The 12,062-nt window shown below is 45.8% G+C and overlaps 1 protein-coding gene across 2 annotated transcripts in view; it reads right to left on the reverse strand.

Annotated features, from left to right (window-relative positions):
• Positions 1–457: 457 nt before the first annotated feature.
• The window catches only part of FARS2 (phenylalanyl-tRNA synthetase 2, mitochondrial), a 220,580-nt gene continuing 208,975 nt past the window's right edge, over positions 458–12,062 (reverse strand). For both annotated transcript variants that reach the window (XM_054164080.1, XM_054164081.1), the window contains exon 8: positions 458–651. In XM_054164080.1, coding sequence (XP_054020055.1) covers positions 513–651 — 139 coding nt within the window. In that variant the 3' untranslated portion in view covers positions 458–512. The remainder of the gene's footprint in view (positions 652–12,062) is intronic.

A 12,062-nucleotide genomic window follows, 5' to 3' on the forward strand; every position in this document is an offset into this window, starting at 1 on the left:
TGCATTTCTTGGAAGGTTTCTGGAAGCAAAACCTGACATTTCTTATGTCAAGAAGAGGGAAGGATGGGTTTTAATTCCCTGCATTAATCTGAGTCTCTGATTCGCTTCACTCATTACCAGGACAGAAGATCCTGTCAACACAGAAATAATGCTAAGTATTTACAGTTTAATAGAACCCAGGGACCAATTAACCACATAGAAAACCACCAAGCAGTGTATTTCTTATTGTAACAGGAGGGAAATCTCACACTGCTGTTGTTCCCCCATTCCTTACATTAAAGTGCCAGCACTTTGTCAATGATTTCTCAGCAGTAATGTTTATTAGCTGGTAGATTTACCAGTCCTCACTTATCAATCATTTCCCACGTGCCAGGTTCAGTCACAAAACCCTTCTTTACTTGTATGACCCAACCCACCCACCACGCCCCAGAAAAAGTAAAAAGAGGAGGGGGGGGAAAAAATAAAAGGAAGGCAAAAGCAACTGTAATTGGTAGGGCTTCAGAACAGTGATGCTAGAACCTGCCCTCAACCCCAAGTTCTCTGACTGCTGATTCTTCAATAGCTTGATGGATGTGATGCACCTCTTCCTGTGTTAAAGTCCTCTCGGTGTGGCGGTAAACGATCCGGTAGCAGTGGCTGACTTTCTTTGTCCTACAAAACACAAACCAAAGAGGACTCAGAAATACATATGACTACAAATGCAAACACATGAGGCCAAACACTTACCTGCTGGATCATTTTTTATTTGCTGTCTAATTTTGTTCCTGTTGCTGGAAAATCACCTTAATGTTAAAATACACAGTCCAGAGCGGTGGGACTGAGCTGAATTTTAATTTTGGCGGAGGACTTTAAGTCCACCTTATACCCCAACTCTCATTGCTCTTACAGAGCATGCAAGCCCAGGAGAAGGTCTGTACTAACACCACAAAACTGCCGCTAACATCACAGCTCTCCCATCCCAGAGCCAGTGGTGCTAGTACAAGGGAGCACTGCACACACCAATCTCCTTCAGACCAGTGGGGCTGGAGGTGATAGGCATAAGGAAAACGCCACTCAACCTCTGAGCAATGGAAAGCAGTGTTGCTAGCTAATGTGGGGTGTCTCTCAAGCCTCACCATCCGGACTCCAGCCTTTGGGAAAGAGACCAAACACACAGAAACAGACTGGTATAGGTTGGAAGTGACCTCTAGGGATCATCTAGCCCAACCCCCCTGCTAAAGCGGGGACACGTACAGCAGGCTGCCCAGGATCATAATGTCCAGTTGCATTTCAATCTCTCCAGAGAAGGAGATTCCACAACCTCTCTGAGCAGCCTGGTCAAGGGCTCTGGCATCCTCATAGCAAAGAATTTTTTTCCTCATTTTCCTAGGTTCATCCAACAGTGATGAAAACACCCAGCTTGTGCCATTTGCCCCTTGTTCTGTCACTGGGAACCACTGAAAAGCATCTGGCCCCATCCTCTTGGCTGGTAAAAAGCATTGAAAAGGTCCCCTCTCAGTCTGCTCTTCTCCAGGCTAAACAGCCCCAAGTCTCTCAGCCTTTCCTCCTCAAGGAGATGCTCCAGTCCCTTAATCATCCTTGTAGCCCTCAGCTGGACCCTTTCCAGTAGTTCCCTGTCTCTCTTGAACTAGGGAGCCCAGCACTGGACACAGGTCTTCAGATGTGGCCTCACTAGGGCAGAGAAGAGGAGAACCTTCCTCGACCTGCTGGTCATATTCTTCTCAATGCACTCCAGACATTTATTTTTCAATTGAGGTGACTAGTTTGCCTTTGTTGGATATTATAAACAAGGGTAAAATGCACCTGAAGACTCCATTTATGGGCAGACAGAGATGCAAGATGAGAGTGGCCACCATGAAGCATCAAAGGGCAGTGCCCAGGCACTGACCACAATGCAACCCAGGTGTAGGAGCTATCTGGAAAACTTAGAAAGAGATGAGGTGAGACATAGCAGCAGGGACATGTAGTAGAATTAAAGAAATACCACTTGCTGTGGAAAAGAAAAGGCAAAGCAGAGCAGGAAAACAGAATTATGGGAGAAGAAATGTATTTAAGAGTTGCTGAGTTGAGCAGAGTTAATGCAAGCTCAGGAGCAAACCAGTAAGTTGAATAAAAGAGCAAAAAATCTTCTTGCTCTCCATCAAAACCAGACTGCAACACATCACTGTAGCAAGGGCATCACTACAGCTGCAGTGTTTATGTTCCTGAATTTAAATAGCAATTGTGGCGTCCTTTTTATTTTTGGTTTCAAATGGAGCCCACACAGCTTCTCCTTGCAAAGGTGAATACTCACTTCAGTGCAAGAAAGAAAATCTGAGGGGAAAAATAATAGCAAACCAGAGATCAAATACTAGACAGAAGGATCTCCCAGATGGGCAGAACTTGCATTTAATGGCCCGCAAAGGCATTCAGCAGGCGTCAGGTCATTTCTCTCCTGAAACTTCTTTCATGCTAGAAACCATGTTTATTACAACCATTTGATTAAAACTAAAGCTATATGTGCTCATACACAAAGACAACTCTCAAGACACTCATTTCAACCTCAAGTCTTACTACTGCAGTTGCTTTTTTCTTGGAATAGCTATTTGATACCAACTTTGTCCCACTTGACATGGGTGGGAAGTTCGCCCTGCTCCCACTGTCAATTTACAGCACAAGGTTATTTAAAATTAAAGCATTCCCCCTCTTTTGTGGGCTCTGAAGGTAAAGCAAGTTGAATCTGACAAGCACAGGAAAGGTTAAACTGCATTTCATGAGGTGTTAGGCTGATTGGAGTTAACTCCTAAAACACAGCCTAAAAGTTTCCCTCAGTGCAGGTTAAATGCTGTAGAAAAGTGATGCTGGGGAAAAGGAGGGGAGGTGTACCTGCAGAGAAGGTGTTGCTCTGTTCTGCTCCACCTCTGCAAAGCAAGCACAACAACAGATCTGGGAGAGGCAAGTAAACAGAATAGCAAGGGTCTGGCCATATGCTACAGAAATTTGACTAAAAGGACTCATAAATTTGGGTTCAACAGAAACAGTTTTTCAAACCAGGCTGGCAAACACCATTATAACTGGTAGAATTCGAGCTTTTACTGGTGCTACAGCATCCCACTGAACCAAAAACGTTCACAAATGGCTCCTCAGAATATGCACAGTCACAGGCTTGATCCTGAAGTCTTGTATACAGTGGAAACACATCCTGTGGTGGAAAACTCTTTAGCGTCTTTTTATGTGATGCCAGCACTCTTGTTTCACTGCTCATGGTTAGCTGAAGGTAATGGTTTCATGCCCCTCCCTCTCAGTAAGCAGTTCATTCATGAGGCACATTAAATAGGTCAGGCTAGGATGCAATAGCTTCTTGTGGGTGTTGCGGAAAACCAACATCTTTAGGAGGTATTTAAATTAGGAAAGAGCTGAAGTCTTCCAGAGAAGCTCTGGACTTAAAGAGTTCTGTTAGCTGCAGCATTGCTGCAGGAGAAATAAAGCAGGGATTGCATTAAATGCAAATCATTTTAATTACAGCCAAGAATGTTACTACTGACATGGCTGGCTACACCTAACTCACAGGGTTTAGTACATCACATTTCTCTTCCACCTTCAGATGGGTTTATTTACATCTTTGTTGTTAATTAGCAAGAAGGAATATAATTGTTTAATGTGATTTCAAGGAAAGACACATTGCAAGTTTTAAACCCTTAGGCGTTGCTTTCATTAGCCAGCTTTGCAGAGGAAATGGAGAAGAATCCTTCTTGGGTCTTTCATCCCCTAATACTTAACACTCCTGACCCCAAATAAAATATTAAGAAAATGTTAGCTGCCATTAGCTGCAACTGGAAGCAATTATTGCCAGCACATAAAATATGCTTGCTGGTTCCCTTTCTTCCTTTTCTTTTGTTCTGCAGAGTCAGAGAGATTTTTGCCTACCTTAAAGATGGCTCTGCAAGGGCAGGCTGAACTCTGCTGCAGCCTGATCATGCAGAAGCAGCAGCCCTTCTGCGAGCAACAGAAAACTTGAGACCAAACCCCAGATCAGCAACTTCACTGGGTCAAAAAATAAAATGAGAAGCTTAATGGTGAGCACACAGGGCTTTATTTCCCTAACCTGCACTGCTGGACAGGTCCATGCAGCTCACAGTCACGTGGGCTCCTCTCCCATTGGGCTTCAGCTGATCTTAGTGACACAACCCTGCTCTGCACCAGCCTGCAGCTCTCAGCTAAGGAAATGCAGTGAGCACAGCAAAGGGAGAAGGCAGCCAGGGATGTATCCTGACTCTGCAGGATGAAACGTGAATAAGGTCTGCAGAACAAACACTAGAGTGAAACAATGCCTAATGCTCTGGCACACATTTTGTGGAAGAATCATGGAATGGTGGCAGTTGGAAGGGACCTCTGGAGATCATCTAGTCCAATCCCCCTGATAAAGCAAGGTTGCCCACAGCAGCTTGCCCAGGATCATAGTATCCAGACGGGTTTGGCATCTCTCCAGAGAAGACTTTACAACCTTTCAGGGAAGCTTGCTCCAGGGCTCCAACACCCTCATGGCAAAGAAGTTTTTCATATTCAAATGGAACCTTCTGTGTTCCAGTTTGTGCCCACTGCACCTTGTTGTGTCACTGGGCATCACTGAAAAGAATGTGACCCCCACCCTCTTGACATTGCTCCATGTGCTGGGGAGCTGCTTGCTGCCAGGTCAGACTGATTGCTTATGTTTCAATGTTTCATCCTGAAATCTGAGTATAGCAAGAAATGAAGGGCCCCCAGTCTGCCACTGATGTAATAAAACAAACATGGAAGCAACTTGACACTGAGACCAGGGCTAGAATGAAAGGATGTGTCAGCCGATAACCATAGAATTATAGAAGCACAGAATGCCAGGTTGGAAGGGATCTCGAGGATCTGGTCCAACCTTTATTGGTAATAGTATAGTTTAAATGAGATGGCCCAGAACCATGTCATGCTGTGTCTTCAAACTGTCCAATGTAGGAGAATCCACTACTTCCCTTGGGAGATTATTGCAATGTCTAACTGTTCTCATGGTGAAAAATTTTCTTCTGGAGTCCAATCAGAATCTCCCCAGGAGTAAGTTGTACCCATTATCCCTTGTCTTTTCCATGTGACTGCTTGTTAAAAGGGAGTCTCCATCTTCTTAATAGCCACCCTTTATGTACTGGTATGTGGTGATAGGGTCTCCCCTAAGCCTCCCCTAACCCAGTTCTCTCATCCTTCCTTCCTGTGATTTCTCAGCTTCCAGTCCTCTGATCATTCCCATGGGCCTTCTCTGGACACTTTCCTGCCTGTCCACACCTTTTTTGTACGGCAGGGACCAAAACTGAACACAGTACTCCAGGTGCAGTCTGATAAGCACTGAATGGGATAATGACTTCTTTATGTCTGCTGGTGATGCCCTTGTTGATGCAAACCAGCATCCTGTTGGCCTTCTTTGTGGCTGCAGCACACTGTTCACCCAGAACATGCACCAAGACCCACAGGTCCCTTTCCACAAGGCTGCTCACCAGCCAGGTGGATCCCTGTGTGAGCTGCACTACTGGGTTATGTATTCCCAAGTGCAATACCCTACACTTGTCCTTATTGGACTTCACAAGGTTCTTGCTAGTCCACTCCTTCAGCCTGTCCAGGTCTTCCTGGAGAGTGGCTTTCCCTTCTGGAGTGTCAACCTCCCCACTCATTTTGATGTCATCTGCAAACTTTATCAGGGTACTCTTCATCCCAACAGCCAAATCAGTTATGAAGATATTAAACAGCATTAGCCATGTCACAATCCAAAAGTGGATAATTTGGCAGAAATTAACCCCTCTTGCTTTCCAGCTTGTCCTTAGATCGGGGAGCTGGGTGTGGCTGAGCTTAACTCCTGAGTGATGTCCAACTGGATCTTCAGTGTGACTAACTTAACATTCTTGGGGATAGAATTAAGACTCAAAACAGAGCCAAGCACCAAACCGCTTTACCAAGCAACAGGCATAGCTGCCACAGTGACCTGATCTGTAGGGAGTATGTGTCACAACCATGCAAGTGCAGATAATGCCAAAGGGAGTGGTGAGCAGGGGTGGCAGGCAGGAGCAGCAGGCAGGACGACAGCTCCCTGAGGTGGTGGCAGCCTTCTCAGGCAGCAACAGCTCTCCAGGGTGATGCCAGTTCCCAGGGGCTGTGATGGCAGCTCTCATGGGTTGTGATGGCAGCTAGCAGAGATACCCAGAAGCGGTTGTCTGTGGTTCTAGATGGTTCTAAAACCAGCTCAGCTCTAGCTAATTCTCATTCTCTAGCAATGTTCTTCTAGTTGATTTCCAGAAGCCTGTGGCAGATGGCAGCAGCCCTACCCCAGTAGATCACTTAACAGCCCTTTCCCTGCAGCAGAATGTAGCAGCCTCCAGCACAGTTCTTCTAGCAGCCTATTCCCTAGCTGATTCTCTCTTAGCTGAATTTTTCCCCTAGATGCAATTCTGAGCCTCTAGCTGCCAACTCCCCTTCTCCCCCATACTGTGATGCCTTTTATAGCTTCACACTGGTGCTAAAAATAGCCACATCCCCTCCCACTCAGTGGTGGAACACATGCCCTGTGCCTGTCTTTACAAAACATCCTGTAGCCATTCATCACGATCCTCCAGCTGTGTGAGTTGTCCCACCAAGTTTGGGTTATTCATAACTTTCTGACTGGGCACAGAGCTCCAGTTCCTCATTTGTTTCTCAGACTTTGTGCACTGAGGAGGCAGCCGAGGCACATTTTACTCTCATTGGTCTGGTTAATTCCCTGAGTGGTTGTAGTGGTGATGGTGGCTTGAGCATTGCCATTCTGGATCCCTCCCCCCAGGTCCTTGAGTCTAGAGACCGCCTCAACAAGCTGGCCTGCCTGCTGCCAAAGATTTCCCTGCCTCTTTCAGACAGATGGATTCCATCCATTCCTAGCAGGCTGTAATCCTCATAAAAGTCCTGTTATAGAAGCCTAAACTCTTTCAGTGATACTAGCCACATAGCCAGAAGTTGATCTGCATTATGTATATATTTGGTCTGTTCCTGTCTGCACCTAATCCTTGAGCAGGTAATATGGAAGAAAAGATAACTTGGGCACAAAATCCTTCACTTTCTCCTCCAGGGCTTTACAGTCTTTCTTGATTCTGCCTGTTTGGGCATACAGTGTCATTTGTGCTACATGAAAGAGTAATAGTGAATAGCAATCCATGTTCTTGACAAGTTGTGGCACCCTCTCGGCAGCATCACGGATCTCAGCTCCAGGAGGGCAGCGTATCCCTCGTGACTCCCTGCCAGGCCAGCAGATGGGTGCTTCAGCGTCCATTAACGGGGAGTCTCCCACTACAAGCACAGGTGACTTTTTTGTGATACTTGCTGTGTGATGTTGGCTCAGTTGCAACTTGTGGGCTTTGCTCCTGTGTGTCTACTGTTATTAAAACTTCAAAACTGTTTCCATTGAGAAGTCACAGGGTGGAGATTGTGGTGGAGACCTGTGTTTGTGGGACACCAGGGCCCAAGGTGCTTCATCCTCAGGTGGTGTCTGCTGCTGGAACTTGGAACGGAAGCCACTTGTCAGTCACTACCTCTGCTCCTTTAATGATGCACTGCCCATTTACTGTTTCCTTTAACTCAGCCACCTGATGTAACAGGTTGTTCACCTGTGTACATCTTGTGCAGTGCTTACCTTTCTCCCCACAGAATGGTTTGGTCACTTCATCCTACTGTCTGTACTGAAGTTTCCTCTGCAGTTCTGGATGGATACCTTGAACATGACTGGGGCTTTCTCTGAAGAGGAAGAGGTTTGCTCCTGAGAGTTGTCTGCTCGCATGGCTCTTGAGAAGGCTGACTGCATTTAAATGGCCTGTGATCACCCCAGCAATGCCCCCAGCCATGTCAGCCTCTGTCCTGGTTAACACAGTCTGCTCCCACAGGCCCTCACGAGGGAAAGTGACACAAAAAACCCCTCTGGGTTGAGACAAGGAGTTTAATGAGATGATATGCTGCATAGTTACCTTAGCAAAAGCAGAAGCAGCAGCAGAAGCCAGCAATGAAATGGTTTCCCCCAACCCAAGCATGCGGCAGCCAGCCCATCGGAAAAGACCAAAACCCCAAAACTGGAAACTGGAAGCAGTAACTGGAAACAGGAAGCCTCTCACGTTACAATCTGAATTTCAAGCCCCAGACATCACTTTCATTTTTAAGCTGGCATGGTGGCAGCATGGTATCAAATATCATCAACCCATGACAGCCTCTGCCACCTTCTGTCACTTCTCTCTCCTCCTTCTTGGGCTACCTTGGCTCTGGAGAACCCCTGTCCACCTTGAACTAGAATGCAGCCACAGCACTTACATTACCATTGCTGCTGTCTTGTTGTTCATGGACTGAACAATTAATGCCTGTGTGTTAGCTTCACCTGCATGCAGATATTTATCATCATTGAGAAGACCCCCTATGAGTCTGCTCTTCTCCAGGCTAAACAGCCCCAGGCCTCTCAGAAGCACTGGACAATTGTACTGTGTTTGGCTGAGCTGGAGTTAATTCTCTCCAGAGCCTTTTTCTGTAGTGCTGTGTTTTGCAGTGCTGTATCTGGGTGTTGATAACACACCAGTGTTTTAGCTACTGCTGAGCCAAGCACCAAGGCTGTGCTTTTCCAATACCCCTCCTTCCCAGCAGTAGGCTGAAGGATGGGCAAGATCTCGGGAGGGGACACAGCTGGGCCAGCTGACCCAAACTGACCAAAGGGATATTCCATACCATATGGTGTCAGCTATATAAAAGCTAAGTGGAAGAAGGAAGAGTGGGGACTTTTGTTGATGGTGTCTGTCCTCCAGAGCAACCACTCTGTGTATTGAAACCCTGCTTCCCAGGCATGACCAAACATCATCTGCTGAAGGGAAGTAGAGAGTAACATCCTTGCTTACTCTTGCTTCCACTTACTCTTGCTTTATGCTTGCTTCCACTCCCCTGTCCATCTAAGGAGGGGATTGATAGAGCAGCCTGGGTGGGCATCCGGCCCCTAAGCCAGGGCCAAACCACCATAACAATGATTCCATCACTGGTGATTAGCCAAATGCCCTTTGAAAGCATGGAAGAATGACAGCCTACCTCAATAATCTGAACAAATCCAACATGAGAGGTGAATTTGGACTCTTTCAAATGCTATCTAAAATATTTATAGTTAAAATGTGAAGTGTGATACCTTTTCAGTTCTTCTGAGTGCAAGATCAAAGAAAAGAAGTATAAATATTTAGCAGTTTTTTCCCCCAACTAGATATTAAAACTAAAGGCTACAAAAAGTATTACTCAAATTAACACTGCTGTCAAATTGGAACGTATTTCATAATTGAGTAAAAAGAGAATTTAAGGAGTATTTAAAACAATTCATTTCCTTAAGAAATGAAGAGTGATGGGAGTGACATCTGGTTCAGATATCTCCACTGAGTACTATCAGACATCAGGGTCTACAAAGCTAGGCAGAAGGCAAGTGCAGGGGAGGGACTAAATGCTCTATCCGGTACTTGTCTAGATTTCCTCACTGAGTTTATTGGGTTTGTCCTCAGTGGCCAGGAGCTAGATATTTAAGTTCCCTTTATACTTGCTGAGAGTTGAGGTAAAGAGGAACATGGCTCTGGACCCAAACCAAGATGCTAAATCATAGAATCATAGTATCAGTCAGGGCTGGAAGGGACCACAAGGATCATCTAGTTCCAACCCCCCTGCCATGGGCAGGGACACCCCACACTAGATCAGGCTGGCCAGAGCCTCATCCAGCCTGGTCTTAAACACCTCCAGGGATGGGGCCTAGGCAACCACCTCCCTGGACAACCCATTCCAGGGCTTCACCACTCTCACAGTGAAGAACTTCTTCCTCATGTCCAGTCTAAATCTCCCCACCTCCAGCTTCATTCCATTTCCCCTATCACTACCTGATATCCTGACAAGTCCCTCCCCAGCCTTCTTGTAGGCCCCCTTCAGATACTGGAAGGCCACAATTAGGTCACCTCGGAGCCTTCTTTTCTCCAGACTGAATGATTTTTCCAAGGTCACACAGTGAATGGATGAGAAAGGTCAGACCTGGATAAATGCAGACTCTTTAAAGAGTCATAAGCATAGAAATATAGAATGGTTTGAGTTGTAAGGGACCTTTAAAGGTCATCTAGTCCAACTCTGCACTGAGCAGGGACATCTTCAGATTGCTACAGCAGGTTGCTCAGAGTCCCAGAACCTGACCTGGAATGTTTCTAGGGATGTGGCATCTACCACAATGTGCAATGTGCACTAGTGCACTAGTGTCTCACCCCACTCAGTGTAAAAATTTTCTTCCATATCTCTAGTCCAAACGTCCTGCTTTTAGATTAAAAACACCACCTCTTGTCCTGTCACAACAGACCCTGCTGAAAAGTCTGTCCCCTTTAAGTACTATACCAGCCCCTTTAAGTACTATACAAGGGACAGAGGAGGGAGAAGTGCAGAGCCAACATCAGGATAACAAATGTGCTAGCTGTTAAGTGCCAAACCCCACACAAATCAGGAGAAAACAGGACAGGGAGAAGAAGGGAGCAGGAAGAGATAATTTAGCCTGAGAGCAGAAAACAGGGGAGATTTAAAAACAGAAGGTAGGAGGTTAAAGAAATCACTTGCCTTATTTTGGGGTAAAAGCAACATATTTTTTGGTGTTAAAGCAAAACACTAAATGTTCCATCCCTCCTGGGCAGACTAAAAGGCAACTTAAATCCATTTGTACCCATGTGTGGGCAAATACAGAGGGTTCCTCAGTGGGGCTGCTTACAGCATCTGTTAAACCTGGTGAAAATTCTTGCACAATGAAGTGTTGCTTACTATCACCTTCCAGCCCATGCAGTTCTTCTCCTCTCAGAATTGTCAGGTTTTACCAGCTTTAATCTGGCAAACTGGGTTTGTTTGGGAGCTGCAGAAATTCCTCCCTTTCCCCTCCCCAAGGGCAGAGTTGTTCCACACAGACGATCACCAGAATCCTGTTCTTGTTGTTCTGCTGACAGCTGCTGCATTGGGCAGGCAACTCAGAAAAAGCCCTCACGTTAAGGATAACAACTGTCCAGCAGATTAAAATACTGCTAACACGCAGGAAAACTGTCTGTTGCATGTTTCTCTTGCTGGGTCCCATTTGCACAGGTGATTCATTTGGACCATGGTGACAGACAAAAAGGCCATCTCTTGTAGGGTGAGGCTTGCCTGGAAAATGTCACAGCACCACTGAAAATCGCCATACAGTGACAACCACACAAGTTAGGTGCACTGGTTAGAAATTCTACAGCATTTTAGTTTGGCAAACTGTAACTGTCATACTTGGCATGTGGCCCCCATATTACAGCTATGCTTCAAGGAAAGCAAATGAAAACTTTGAATGGGATAGGATGTATGCATAGGGAAGACTATTTTCACTGGTGCCCAGTGATAGGACAAGGGGCAGAAGGGACAAACTGTAATGCAGGAGGTTCCATCTGAGCAAGAGGGAAAAACTTCTTTGCTGTGAGGGTGCTGGAGCCCTGGAGCAGGCTGCACAGAGTGGTTGTGGAGTCTCCTTCTCTGGAGAGATTCCAAATCCACCTGGACATTGCAATCATGGCCAACCTGGTCTGAGTGATTCTGCTTTAGCAGAGAGGTTGGACTGCATGGTCTCCACAGGTCCCTTCCAACACTTACCAGTCTATGATTTCATGTGATTCTGTAATATATACTGTGCTAAGAACATATGAGCACCATGCAGTAAAACTCCCTATGAGCATGAAGACCAAAAGCTCAGGGAACAAAATGAGATGTATCATTCTGTAAGTCCAATGAAATTGCTGGTCTTCCACTCAAGAGAGGAAAGAAAACCATTGAGGCATTACTCTGTGAAGATTGAAGTACCATTTATGTGAAGACTTTACTAAAAATAGTCTATCCAGTACTCTCACTAGCACAAATTCATACCAGCAAAGAAGGGATAAGGTTTCAGCCCAGAATGGGGAATACACAGGGAACACTAGAGTAAATCAAATGTTCTCAGATGGTCCAAGAGAGGAACTTTGCCCTAAGATTCTTTAGGAATGAGCAGAAGAAATCTCAGAGCTCTT

Source organism: Dryobates pubescens, chromosome 9, assembly GCF_014839835.1.
Source record: "Dryobates pubescens isolate bDryPub1 chromosome 9, bDryPub1.pri, whole genome shotgun sequence".
Taxonomy (NCBI): Eukaryota; Metazoa; Chordata; class Aves; order Piciformes; family Picidae; genus Dryobates; species Dryobates pubescens.